Source organism: Dermochelys coriacea, chromosome 4 (genome assembly GCF_009764565.3).
Source record: "Dermochelys coriacea isolate rDerCor1 chromosome 4, rDerCor1.pri.v4, whole genome shotgun sequence".
Taxonomy (NCBI): domain Eukaryota; kingdom Metazoa; phylum Chordata; order Testudines; family Dermochelyidae; genus Dermochelys; species Dermochelys coriacea.
Genome location: NC_050071.1, coordinates 56,502,748 through 56,517,655, shown reverse-complemented (window position 1 = coordinate 56,517,655; position 14,908 = coordinate 56,502,748). Strand labels below are relative to the sequence as shown.

At 40.0% G+C, this 14,908-nt stretch overlaps 1 protein-coding gene across 1 annotated transcript in view; it reads left to right on the top strand.

The window, feature by feature from the left end:
• ZNF827 (zinc finger protein 827) overlaps positions 1-14,908 on the top strand; it is a 138,770-nt gene that overhangs the window by 45,946 nt on the left and 77,916 nt on the right. Inside the window, exon 5 of the mRNA XM_038400842.2 lies at positions 9,789-10,022. Coding sequence (XP_038256770.1) covers positions 9,789-10,022 — 234 coding nt within the window. The remainder of the gene's footprint in view (positions 1-9,788; positions 10,023-14,908) is intronic.

Here is a 14,908-nt window from a genome sequence, read left to right as displayed (position 1 = left end):
CAGACCCCCTTAGGGTCTCACTCTTTCATTAGGGTTAAGCCATTGGACTGAACCTTGGAGCCTTGGACTGAATCTCAGAGCCTTCAGCACCATGAGCTCCCTTTAGTGAGTCTACCAGAGGTGGGCACCTGAGGGAGACTTATACACCCAAAGAAAGGAATGCATCCCCACCTTCAGCATCTGCAGTGACTCTCAGCCAGCATTGTAAAAACAATAGGGTTTATTACAGCAGTTCTCAACCAGGGGTCCAGGGCCCTCTTGGGGTGGGACGGGGAGATGGACGTGAACAGGTTTCAAAGGGTCCACCAAGCAGGGCTGGCATTAGAGTCACAAGGAAGAAAGCCAAAGCCCCACTGTATGCGGCTGAAGCCACAGCCTGAGCAACTTAGCTTCAGGAGGCCCCTGTGGTGTGGGGTCCCGGACAATTGCCTTGCTTGCTATCTCCTAATGCCAGCCTTGGCTTTTATATGCAGAAAAATAGTCGTTGTGGCACAGATGGACCGTGGAGTTTTTATAGCATGGGAGGGGGAGGGGCTCAGAAAGAAAAAGGATGAGAATCCCTGCTTTATTAGTTGTGTGGAATAGTAGAAAGACCTTGGTTAGCACAGAGAGAAGAAAGTTACACCTTGGTCCATTCTGGTTAGCCCAGAGTCCCAGCCAAGCAGTGTGTCCCTTCTTGGCTCCTGTTCTGTCCCCTTCTGTCCTCTTTGTGCAGATTTCCCAGTGAGTCACACCTGGCCTCTCTTCAGTCCTTTGTTCTCCAACTGGTCAAACATGGCTGGCTTCCTGACCATCCATGATCGTTAATTGCTAGGAACCAAATGTCCCAGGGGTTGGTTTAGCCATTGTCTTCATGGACTCTCCACTCACATGGGCCACAAACTCAAGACAGCTAGGCTTCATCCACACTGTGTGGTAGCCTGCCTAAAAGTAAACAGCCCTTTTCCACCCCCGAGATGATCATGCAACATATAAGGGAAACTGAGGTAATCACAGTATTCATACAAAATATTACAGAAAATTCCCCACTCCGTTATATGAGGTCTTTGCTGTACCTTGTACAATGGTATTCATACTTCTACTGGAAATGGCTTGCTTGATACATCATAGGATTTTATTTGCCTTTTTCACAGCCACATCAGATTGGTCATAGTCATCTTGTGATCGACTAATACACTGAGGTCTTTCTCCTCTTCTGTTGTTTCCAATTGATAGCAGAAGTTCTTATTTTTCCCTATGTGCATGACTTTGCACAATTAAATTTCATCCCATTTCTATTGCTCCAGTCCTCAAGCTTTTTCAATTCTTCCTTTATAATATGCCAACCTTCCTCTGTATTGATGGTATCTCCCAACTTTTTTTCATCAGCCAATTTCATTAGCACATGCTGATCTTTTGAGCCAAGATCATTAATTAAAATATAAAATAAGACTGGTCCCAAGACTGATCCTTGAGAAACTCCATCAGTTACCTCCCGCCAGCTCGATAGTTCTCCTTTCAGCACAACCTGTTGCCAGTTTCGTACCCACTTTATAATTCTTCTACTGATCCCCATCTTCTCCAGTTTAATAATTTCCCTTTAGCTTGTTAGCTACTGGTTATGGTCATGTAGTCTGTTTTGACTCTGTTTAATGACCTCTGATCCAGCAAATCAATTAAGCATGGGCTTTACTTTTTTGTATTTACTTCAGTTCAAACAGGCCAAAAGTTAAACACGTGCTTAAGTACTTTGTTGAATCAGAGCCAACACGTTTTTTCATTTTGTTTTAGTTTGTTTTCTGTACATCAATTCTATATAGAAACCTTGTAATTGCATTTGTAACTTAATCTGCGGAATGTTAGTTTCTATTTTTATGGTTTCAATTTCAGCTGATTCAAAGTATGTGTCTGTGTGAAAATTTTTCCCTTCCACTCATTTTAAAAATTGTGTTTCCTAGTGTTATAAAACAGCATTTTCTCACATTAAGCCAAATTGCCATGGCCAGCATAGTATAATAACATCCTTACTGTGCTAGTTTTTGTGAAGTGTTTACGTTTCATCACATTTTAAAATAAATGAGTCCCATTGAAATAAATCTCATTCTTGAGCTACTGATTTCAAAGGGACTTTGTTTGGAAACAATAATTGTGAAGCATACTTCATTCCCTTTCTTCTCCTTCTGTTCACCCAATTGCATTGCCCTAGACAACAACTCTTTTTTTCATCTTAGGATGTACTTTGCATCTACAGTTCTTTTTATGCTGCTTAAATTGCTCATGTAAAAACACTCTCTAATATGAGAGAAAGCTAACAGGAGCACTTATCAATATATAAAGTTTGGCCAGTCTTGCTTGTTAAAGAAACTACAGTCTGTGTTTAAGGAGGGTGGGGGAAACCCCTTTTAATTAATAACTGATATCACAGCCATACAATGATGCACATTTTAGGAAATAATACTATCTTGGGATTCTGATCACTGAAAAACACTAAACTCTGTACTCATGTTTTCTCAGCTGAATCCATTGATAGAATAATAAACTACTAAATCAGCTGACTGCTCCATACAGTACATTATGAGGTAAATTGCATTATTAGTTAGAAAGATCATCCGTACTGTGTGGGTTCTTGAATACCTTTGTACTTTTGTGTTGTCAAGTAAAATCTCCCTGCAAAGTTTCCCATCAACAGTACTGAATTGACTGGTTTGGAGAATCTTCAAAAGGTTATTTTTAAAATAATAAAAAGTACACCCAATTAAATTGTCAAACTGATATATTTCTTTTGCAACTCCAAGGAAAAGAATATACTGCATATGTTTAAAGTCCATAGTTTATGCCCAAATCAGAGATTTCAAATAGAATATGTAAGCACACGTGGCTGGCAAATATTTGGTCATGTCCTTAAGTTAAAAACATTGTATATTCCATAATGCTGCTGTCAGTGTAGATATTACTGATGTCAAGGTAGCTCTTTGAAGTGTCTCTTCAGATTCACATTTTCATAATTTCCATCTAGATCTTTAATTGAAAATAAAACCCAAAAAGGGCAATAGCACAGTTAATTAAAAGTTGGACAAATAAAAGCTTTTAATAATCTTTGCTTCTGATATATCACCAGCTTCATCTTCCCCTTCCCCAATAGATTGCTGTTTTACATCCAAGAATTTCTTGGCATCATAAAAATCAAATCTCTCATATTTTACACCTCCCAGAAACGCACAGAATTTAGCAACATACAGGAATGGAAAGTCTGCGCTAATGAAGCGTGATTTGAACTTCAGTACAACAAACTGCTTCCAAGTGCATTTCCCCAAGACACAGCAAGGAATATACAACCCTGTGCTTCTAGAAAGTGTATATTTTCAACCTAGATTTAAATTGTGCACAAACTACTATTCACAGAAACAAACATAATGATAATTCTCTTTGTTCTGTGATGGGATCTACTGCTCTCAGCAGAAGTCATAACTCATAGGCCTTTCAGTCAGATCCACTGGCAAAAAGGCAGAGTTTCATTTGCTCGTTCTTTGAAAGCTCCTTCCCCAGTATCTCTGCTTTCATGGAGTTGAGCAGATGTTTTCTCTGCTGCTCTCTGTGAGAGAGCCTTTTGCAAGAAATTCTTTCTCATGGGAAACAAGTCGTTCCGCCCCCCCCCCATCTTCCTCCAGCTTGGTCTTCATCTGTTAGGGTGGAAAGGGCCCTCGCAGAGGGTCTCACTTTGCTGCACAACAGACTAGGGACATATCAGTGGGTTCAGCAGGATGGTTTTAGCACTTGGTGCTGACCTGCTTTCCCTTCAGGATCACGCCTCTGTTGCAATGGGCCATGCGCCATGTTGCTGGCAAACAGGGGGATGGCCCTGAAGACAGTAGTAGAGGTGTTTTTAAACCAAAAATTTCCTGTCTTCACCCTACCAGAATCTGCATCACACCATGTAGCCTGCAAGCAGGTTCCAGTAAGGGAACGAAAACTCATTCAGGGGCTCTCACAGACAAGCAGCCCCCATTTTTCTGTGCACCTCTCCCTATGGGCAGTCACACTCCTACTCTGCATGCTCTTTTCTGGGTTCACTGTTCAGAACTAGCTGTAATTTAGCCAGTAGTGGTGATGGAAGGGATTTCTTGTGGCAATACTTGTGTGTTAACTAGCACTCTATGGTTTCCTTAAATCTTCCCCTCTCTCCCCTCCCCCCCACTGCCCCAAGCACTTAGGTTCAAAGCAGTTTAAGAAAAGGTGGAGCTAGGTAGCTAACTTTTTTCAAACACTTCACTTCTACTATTACTTCCAATTTGCCTTAATATTCCTAAACAAGGTGATTTGGATAACCATGAATTTAGAGTGTTTCACCTGATAGGTTGTTGCTCAGGGGTAAGTCTTAACACTCATATCCCTTCCCTTTAGGCATGACTACACTACAGTTTCACCACCATAGTTCATATGGAACTAGGGTTTCACTTTGACAATGTATATTTCAATTCAGATCCTTGTGGAGGATCTCAAATACACACAGTGAATTTGCTGGCAATAGTTCCCACAGAGGCAAATTTCTTTCAGTGGGGAGCTTAGGTGGTACCCTACTTGGTTTTCCTGAGGCAGAGATTGAGTACACAAGGAGTTGTAACACAATTCTGTTCAAGTTCCAGCACCTTGCGTACGGTGAATGACAACAGGTGTTCTGTAATCTATCAGATCCTTTGAGGAGAGGGTACCGGAAAGAACAAGAGCAAGTGAGAGACCCAGCTAGATTCTGTCCTGTCAGGAGAATGGCATTTCTATTTCCAATCCATGTATAGTCTTTTTTTATTAAGTCAAACAGAAACTATCAGACAAATGGGATCTTATTCTGAAAAGTCAATAGCAGATCTCAACCACATAGTTTTTTCCTGCAAAGAGATCAGTTCACCACTTGCTCCTTTTGCAGAGTTTGCAGATTTTACAAACGTCCTGGCTATCTGCAAGTGTGAACTAGGGTCTCGTATATAGTTTGCGAAAGTTGACTCCAGCCGCCCAACTTTCCCAATGTAATAGCAAAAATAGCTAGGAATACTTACCAGTCATACTGTTAGCCCTTTACTCATCACAGCTTCCCTTTAGGGTGTGAATGTTCAACATCAAACAATGGATCCTTCCAAACATAATGAATATGAATCATCAGAATTTTTTGGTTCTTCCTGATCCCCAATGCCCACAACTTCCCACCTGGAATCTTAGTAAGTATTCACTTATTGAGTCACTCAGGCATTCTAGCCTCAATGGGATCCCAGCTAAAACATTCCTGTCTTTTCTTCCCATAAACCTAGGATTCCCTGTAGAAAGTTTTCCTTTCTTAGCTTACTTAGCTTCATGTCTCAGCACTTTGTGACATTGATCCTCACATCTCCCACTGCTGTTCTTTGGTTGGATCCTGCTATCTCATGCCTTTGTAGTTGTGGCTCACAAGCACCACTTATAAGGCATCCTAGGGCCTGAGGTTATTGCTGTGTGGTTCTAGAGCCCTTCATTAGAGCTACTTTCAACCATGGTGTGTCTATTTACTGGCTCTGTAGATCGCTTTTCTTGCAGCCTTCCCTTCAGCAGGAAGGTTGAGTAGGGATTCTTTTATTTTCTTAAATTCTTACTTTCAACCCATTAGTAGCTGGACCACAGACCAGTCTTTCACTGTGCCCAACTTATAACACCAAGCTTCACTTGAAGCAGATAATTCCTTTTCCTTTTTTCAATCATAAGTGTTGTAAGCACTGAGAAATACACAGTAAGTGAATTGGTTTGGTCAGCAACTTCTGTTGAAAACTTTCTGATTCCTTTATTTGTAATGATTATTACATCTGTTCACTATTTCTCCCAATATGGTTGGTGATTGCTCACTGCGTGCTACTTCCCAGGTGTTATGATGAATTCTGTCTGGAGCAGTGAAACTGGGACTGAAGAGAGACAAGATTAGTTTTCTCACCTGTAATTTTAATTTATCATAGTGCAGATCCATCACTCTGGAAAATCTTATCTATGTTTATCTACTCTTCTATATAGACTTGGATTAGCTTGGAATCCTCTTTATCTTTCAAGTTAGAGCAACAGGGAATGTTAAATGGATATCAACACAATAGTTGGTTCTTTTTTCAATTAATTGTAATAACCAGGGCTGAAATTCAGCTGGGGCTATCCAGAGATGAGCTCTGATAAATATTTTCAAAACTGCGGGAGCTCTGGCAGGGCTGAAGTCCCGAGTCCTGGCACCTCCCATGGAGCTGAAGCCCCCAAAAGCTCCAGCCCACAGCTGAAGCCCGGAGCTCCAAATGAGGGAGGGACCTGGGGATTCCAGGAAATAATCTCTGAGAATTTAAGCCCTGGTAATAACTATCCTAGTTTTGTGTGTCCTCTGGGTTGGACATATTCATCTGGGGAGGGTTTTGACAGTTCAGGAAATGTTCCAGGAGGAAGAGCTTTCAGTTAACCAAACAAATATATATTCTGCTGGATGAGTTATGACGTCTGTCCAGAATAATGCATCTATACAAGAGAAAGCAGGAAAGGCAGGAACATCAGTTTAGCTTTTTTCCTTGTATAATTTAGCCAAAACCACATCTCTAAAGCCCTGTCTAGACATGGGCCCTGATCTTGCATTGAATTCCATGTGAATGGACCCCTGTACCTCCGAGAGCCAAATTGATTCAAATGTAAGTTGAGACTGAGATAAAAGTTGAGGCTCTGGACCCCAAGAGGTGCTGCTACAATCCTCTTGGGAGATGTGCTGGTACACAATGCCATCACACATGGGCCAAATTGGAACCCTAGAATAGACTATCTAGTTTAGAAATGGGGCATGAGAGGCAGAGCTAGACAGAAGGGACAACGGATGGTGGAGATGTTTGGAGGGTTTACATATGTAACTTGGTGAGGTTAGCATAACTATGTTAACCATAACCTGTATTTTGGTGAATTTAATGCAATGCTTATCATTGCATTAATGCATATTTTTGCATTAGATTACCTAAAATTGTAAAGGTAAAAAATCCATATGATGGCATAAGTGCTAAAAATGCATATTAAAATGTTCACATTTAAGATAATTTAATTCCTGAAAGTGCATACTTACTGGGTGAGCCCAATCCACATCACTTCCTTAAATGATCTGTGATAGCATCTTGCCAACCCTAAGCCCAACCAAAAATATAAATCATCCAAAGGCAACCCAAGCAGCTCCATAGGGTAAATTGCAAAGCTTTTAAAATGTGTATTAGAGGTCCGGATATTTTTTTTTTTAAGGCACAGTGGAATGTGTGTCAAAGAGTTGTATCCTTTTTAAGCACCCTCAAATTGATTGTGGCCACCAGCTTCAAGTTTCTCATCATCTGAGAAGCAACTATGATTGCACTTAAAACTTCATTATCTCTTCCTTTGAGCACTTCAGATAGAGTTACAAAGCAGAAGACCAAGCTTCAAAAGTAGCTTTATGTATGCTTGCTCTGAGAAGGAGCAGTTGTTTTATGTGAGGCATTTAAAAGGGTAATTGTAAAAGCAACCCACCTGTGCTTCTTTAAGGTGTATTCTTCATATTTTCCACTCTTGGGCTACGCATGCCTCCTGCAACATGAGCTTGATAACTTCCCGGGAGCTGTGATTGTTGGAACCGCTTCACTCTTCCCCGTGCCTCCCACTGAACAACATTCTGAGAAGCAGTGGCCTCAACTGCCCTTCTGTTAATTCCTTCTGGCCACCAACGATTCAGTGAGCCTGGAGCTTGCTTAGTATCCTCAGTGTTTCCCTCGTTCGTTTCTTTTCTTTTGCCCATTTGGAGTCTATTTTTATTTATAGTTAGTTAGCTAATTACCCAGCCAGTTTTTCTTTCAATATCCTCCCTCAAGTTCTGCTTCTCTTCTCTCCAGCCTTCCTCCACATCAAAAACAAAGAGTGTCTGTAAGTCACAGACATCATCCAGACCTGTGAAAAGCAGGAGGGCTGTCTCAAACCCCTGATGTTTGGGGCAGTCTTTTCAGCCTTAGTCAACTAAGTCTATTGCTGTGTGGCCAGCATTGACTCTATAAGTCACTCGCTGAGCTTGAGTAGTGTTGTCTTGCAACACTCGTGACTTTGCCACTAGTCTTGTAATATTTGCTTTAAGGATTCTCATGCCTTCCATTTCATCAAATTTGGCCGTTAGCCAAAATGGGTGTCATCTCTCATTTCCGCCTGTGTACCTGATGCCAAAGGCTGCAGTCAGATCTGGTCACTATGTCTCTCTTAACCTTCACAAGGGAAAGTGAAGCTGCCCATGGCAAAGATGGCCATCAGCTCCCACTCTTTCCAAAGAGACTTAAGCCAGACTGCCCTCAGGGAAGATGATGGTCCCTTAGTCGGACAGGGGAATGTGGAGGTGCATGAGCAGCCAGGAGGGGGAATACATTAGGAGACAGGTAAGGAATCTGTGAGAAGCTAGGAGAATGGTTGGAGGCATGAGGTGGAGGACAAAAGGCAAACTGAGAGGAGCAACGTGAGAAGCAGACTGAGGGTGTGCCAGGGATTGCGGTGTGGCAGAGAGGGAGAATGTGATGAGAAGGAGGAATATGTGAGAGAAGTAAATGTAGAGGGTAGGTGAGGGATGGATGACTGAAGGAGGGAGAATGTTGTGGGGGAGCTACTTACTCTGTTCCTAGGTAGGTCTGGGATTAGAGAGGGATAGAATGGCAGCTCCCCAGTGCCCTGGGGAGCTGGTAAGGAGAGTCCACCTGCAACAGGGAAGCCTGCATATTTGAGTGCACATTAAGTGGAATTTTGAACAAGAGATAATCACGAGCAAATTGGGGGCAAGTGGCTTTGCCTAAAGGTTAAAAAATTAAGAGGCAGGGGAAAAATATCACAATTTTTAAAATAAATCTAATTATTTAAGGCATTCTCATAATTTTAGGGGGCCTGACTCATGAGTTTAGAATGTTTGGGGTTGGCAATATTGTTTAAGTGGTATCCTGGTCCCTGGTTTCACCAAGTTGACCAAATCCAGTGCCATGGATCAACACCAGCAACTACTAACTGAAGAGCTATTTGCCAAAGTGATTCTGTGCCAAGCCAACATAAGCAGCACCAAGATCTATGGAACTTGCTCCCAGAAGCAGCAGTTGCTTACATGGGGCATTTAAAAAGAAAACCTATTTGCTTTGTTTGGTTTTTCTCCAGGGCGGGGACTGGGGTTAAAATGATATTTTAACAAAATCTCAAAATATTTTGATAATGCAAGGCTCCTTCCCCAAGAAGTATTTGGGATCTCTAAAAATCCTTCTGTTCACACCTGTAAGATTATTACAACAAACCATTTGGATTTGGGTAACTAATTTGCTCTTCTCCATTTCCCTTTGCTCCCCTCTTCTGCCTCCTCTCTTGCTATCCTTTATTATTCCTCTCTTTTATATCCAGTTTTTAAAAAATAGCTTCATAATTAAATGGTTATGAATTGTGCCAAATTGGCTATTATGTGACATGGTATCTTTAGGTGTCCATCAGGCTTGTGGGAGACATACAAGACAGCACAAGCAATGGGAAAGCTGTTATGGGGATAGGGGCGGAAGAAGAAAGGGAGGAGTGGGAAATGCACGTTTCCTTGAGATTCAACGCTCTGACCTCTTATGTGCCAAAGATGCTTTTTCTACAAAAGGTGTAGATACCTACCTACCCCACCAGCCATCTCTAAATGGTGTCATGTTCTAGCACCCAATATCTGCTCCAGCTGTTCTTGGGTTGCAGTTCACTCCTGTTTCTTGCTGCTATGTGATTATGCATTACACATCTCATTAAGTCCAGCCTTTTAACTCCCTTGACAGCTGCAAATCAAAAAGAGCCATTGACTCCTACATTTAAAGTGAAAGACGAGCCTCGGGATGAAGAAGCTGCAAGCTCAACTTTGTCTCAGTCCAGCTATGTGTTCAACCCAGGATCTGAAGCCTCAGCCCCAAGCATCCTTGAGGAGACTGTCAAGCCACAGGAAGTGCAGACAAATGTGTTAAGGCAGGACATGTCTGTCAAGGCAGCATCTGAGCTCCTCATGAAGCTATCAGGTAATGGATTAATTTAAAAATATTCAGCTTCTTAAATGTTCACCTATATGCTAACAGGGATACACTGAAAAAAAGGCATATGGTATCAGTTACACCTGAAGGAGCAGCAAAGATACCTCTACCTACCCTCAGATAGGCAAATCTAAGGTGCCTATCAACCTGGTGTCTAATTATTCCAGTGCACAGATTTCAGTGGTCCTCAAGTTAATGACTATAAAATCAGTCAACAGAACTGATAACTTAAAATTTGCATATGTTGAAATAGTTTTATAATATCCCAAAACACTTCCATACCTAATTTATTTACGTCTATTTCTCTCTTCATTAACACTATCAGAGTGTGTATTTGTATTGTACACATGGTGTAGGTATCTGACATAACCTTACACACTATGGGCTTTAGAGCCTTTTGTTTGAGTGCAGTATCCTAAATTGTAAGAACATATTATAAAGCAGATACTATAGATTCAACAGGCTTTGTAGTGAGTTACAAAACACTTGAACTTGACTCCATTGCTTTACTTTTTCTCTCTATACCCCCAATGGAAATATAACCTTTTGCATTCTGTTGGCTATTTTGTGTGTGCATATCTATGTGTGTATATAATATGCTCTATATATGAGCGTAGAAAGGAGGTACATAATTTTTGCCTTCAGTCCTCCTCCAACTATAGTAGTGTGCACGTGCACATAGACACATGCATACATATTTTGGGTGTGAGGGTTGTGAGGCAGGGGATTAATTTGATGGCTTTTTTGATATTTAAGTTAGTGGTGATGGGACCTTGTTGCCCTTTTAATAAACTTCAGTTTTTAGCACAGATCAGTGAACATTAGAACCTTGAACTGAAACTATGAACGGGTGTGGAAGGGAGGGGCAGGAGAAAGGGGAATGATAATTTTCATAGATTCCAAGGCTAGAAGGGACCATTTTGATCGTATTGTCTGACCTCCTGTATAATACAGGCCATAGAACTTCCCAGAATAATTTCTAGAGCATATATTTTAGGAAAACATTTAATTTTTATTTAAAATTGCTCCAATGGTTAAATATCCTCACTGTGAAAAATGTGTGCCTTATTTCCAGTCTGAAAACTAGGATTCATATCTCCATATCCAAAATTGGAAGAGGTTTTTTTTGCAGTTTGGCTATGTCAAAGTCTTGCAAGAAACACTAGTGGAAATTCAGTGATCAGTGACTTTCGTGATCTCTGCCATTTACATCTGAAATTCGTCGACAAGATTTTTGAATTGTCAAATTAGAAGCTAAACTCAGAGCCCTGCTTAAACTCCTGCAACTAAGCAATGTCTGTTATCTCTTGTTTTCAATTCATCCTTTCAGTGTGGATGTCTCAGGTTAGAACTAATGGGGGTAGGGAGTGAGAGACAGACAGAAAGATACATGGACACTTGTAGAAATACTTTAGTCTGGAAGCATCCACTTCAAATGAAAAAGTACTGATTTGGGTTTTGGGGTGGGAATTTCCCATAGAATACTGAACATTATAAGATGTGTTTTGTATTGACATAGCATGCTATCATTACTAGTAGGAAGTGTTTTGAATAGAAGTAGATGAAATTCCAACCATGATGTTCTAATAATAAAACCTTCCAATCCGATGGATATTAAATGGTGGTTTTCTATTTTTCTTCATATTTACAAATGTGTTTATACTCAATAAAGTAATAGCTCTGTAATTTAATAAAAAGAAAAGGAGTACTTGTGGCACCTTAGAGACTAACAAATTTATTATAATTCCTCCAATGTTCTGGAGATACTATAAATCATGACAGTGACGTCTGAGTAATAACAGTACTAACATGGAATCTCCTTGTCTTATTGTAAAATACATTTTTTTTGGTTTTTATTATAGTAGGTTAGAATATTCCTTTTTGAAATATCTATTCAAATAGGATGAAATCTTGTTGGCCTCTCCACATCTGCTATTCAAAAGGAATTTTCAGAGACTATATAGAATCTTACACAAATATTCAGTCATTTTCAGTTGGGAATAGCTGCAAGTAAGAAATGCATTAAGAAAATGTTTCTCCTGTGATCATTTCAGTGATTCAGCAAAGCTTGCTGATGGTATTTCCGGCTGATCAATAGTTTAGAAAGTAAGGAATTAATTGTAGCAGTTGATATTCCTAAATTAGCCTGTGGATGGGGTTATACCATGTTGGTGGTTAAACATTTCAGTTTTATAGTCTGTGACAGCTCTTGAGGGGCATGATGATAGAAGTCAGTGTGGGTCATGTTTCACAAATGAAAAGCCCTTTTTAATTTTTTCTTGGGGCTTGTCTACACAGCGCCAGCAAAGCACACTAGAGGGGTGTGATTTCAAATGGGACTATATCAGTACAAACTAGGTACCATTTAGAGTGTGTCAGCAAGGTCTACATAGGGCAGTAATGTAGCACATTAGAGTGCTTTTACAGAATGTTTGGAGTCACATGGGCAAATCACATGTTCATGCTCAATTTCACTCAGTCATTGCAGGAAGCTGTTACCTATATTCCAGACATCATGTTTATAAGACAGTCCACTGTATTGTAGATGGTTGTCTCCCATGGTCCATTGTGAGTTAAGTGCCCTTTTGATGCCATTCAATTTGAATAGTCTCTCCAAGATGTGCTGGCTAACTACTTTGTGGGTGTTACCCCAGGAGCAAACATTTGAAATCCACGTATAAAACTAGTACTTACAACTTCAAATACAAAAATGATAAATGCATACAAATAGCATAATCATAATCAGCAAATCATAACCTTTTCATAGATACCTTAGATACCACATTTTGTACAAGATTCATTGCAAATATATAATAGTGGTTTTAACAATGATCTGTATAGTCATATTTTAATCCAATAACGTCACAACATTCCAAAAAGCCTTTCCAGAAATCTGTTTTTTCAAATGTAGTTAAACTGCTTTTTCTACAATTTTATCCATTCTCTAATATAGAAAAGCAACAGTTCAAAATGTTGAAGTAGGTTGTTCAAGCACTGCACCATACTCATCTAAGTTTAATGCATCCAGTCTTGCTTACAAATTTCTTGTAAATTTCAGTAGCCAATGCAACCTATCTTGTTAACGTTCATTTACACTCTAATGCTACACTCAAAAAACTCCTTTCTATTGAAACAGTAGAGAGATTATGTTTTGTATATGTATTATCTTTCAGAATCATTGAATGCTTTATTGTCTTGTGCAAAGACTATCACAGACCTGGAAATAAAGTAAAACTTTTTCTCCTTTATACCATCTTAATTTCCTCACTATCTAAATTATTTTATCTATTCCACTGAGTCACCTCTATTTTGAAGGGGTGTGAGCTGAAATATGATTTGGTCAAATTCCTAATTGTTGTGGTACATATAGAGAAAGTCTGCTTGTTGTTTAACAGTGATATTTGCCACTCAAACCCAGATGAAGTAAAAAATATTTTAGTAGAAAATCTGGCTCTTCTGCTTAAAAAACAAACAAACAAAAAAAAAAAACCCCCATGATTTTCCCATGATACTAAAAAAAAAAACCCATGATACTAAACAGTATGGTTTAGTGGATTGTTAACCTGACTGGAAGTGTCCGTGAATTCCTATCTTTGCCAGTAACTTCCAGTGTGACCTTGGGCAAGTCACCTAACCTCCCTGTGCCTCCATTTTCCCATATGTAAAATGGGGCTAATAATGCCATCATGGTAAAGCACTTTCAGCTCTATTACTGAAAAGTCCTAAGTTATTTATCTTCCATTGACTTGAAGTAATTTGAAACGACACAAGGCTGACATTTCTATACAAAGAAGCAGCACATGGGTGCTCGAAGAAAGCTCTTTGGGAGCACATGGCACAAAGTTGTCTTGAAATAAAAGGGCTGGCTTTTCTGCTAAACCTTTAATTGCTCAAAAAGAACTTCCAATGTTTTTGGAAAATAAATAACAAGAAACAGAAGCATCAGAAATAGAGAGGTATTATATAACATACAGTGTCTTAGACAGACTTATAAATACAGGTTTCAGTGTGAATTATATACCTGTAATCAATGATGTGTTATGATTGGTTTTTTGTTTGTGACAGACTGCCTCACCCCCTGATAAGAGAATTTGTTTTTATTAAAATAAACCCCTCAATTTATGAAGCAGTAGAAAAGGAAGGATATGTCTACTCAATTAGACACCACAGCTGGCCCATGTCTGCTGACTTAGGCTTGTGGGGTGTGGGCTAAGGAGTTGTTTAAATGCAGTGTAGAAGTTTGGACTCAGGATGGAGCCTGGGCTCTAGGAGCCTGCAAGGTGGGAGGCTTCCAGAGTTCAGTCAGTAGCCCAAGCCGGAACGTCTACACCACAGTTAAACAGCCCCTTAGCCTGAGCCCAACGAGCCTGAGTCAGCAGATTTCCCTGTCAGACCCTGCTGGTATAGTATCTAATTTTCATTGCTGTAAATTGCACATATTTGGCCTTCAGGAGGTTGACAGGGTGCGGTGCATTGCATTCCTGTGTGCAAGATGAAAAACGTTTGGTTTTAATTTGTCCCTTGAACAACAGCTATGCATCTTTGGAGGTTAGAGATCACATGATCCTGTCCCTGCTGTGTAAGGGGGCAGCCTTCTTGGGATTCTGTTTAATTTTTATTTCAATGCCAGCTCTTAAGAGTGAAGAACCTGGTTGTAAGCTGCAAAACAAATCCTCCTAGAAGCTGTGGAAAAGTAGAAAGACGGGTGGTTTGGTAATGGTGTACGGTGAAGTACATGCTTTATTTTGTTTTTCTTGTTTATATAATTGTTGAGATTTTCTTCAGCTGATCTTGAAAAGCCAAAAAAATCTGCTGTCAGGAATAAAACTATACTGAAATCTTCCTGAAGTACTCCTCAACAGATCAACCCTTAG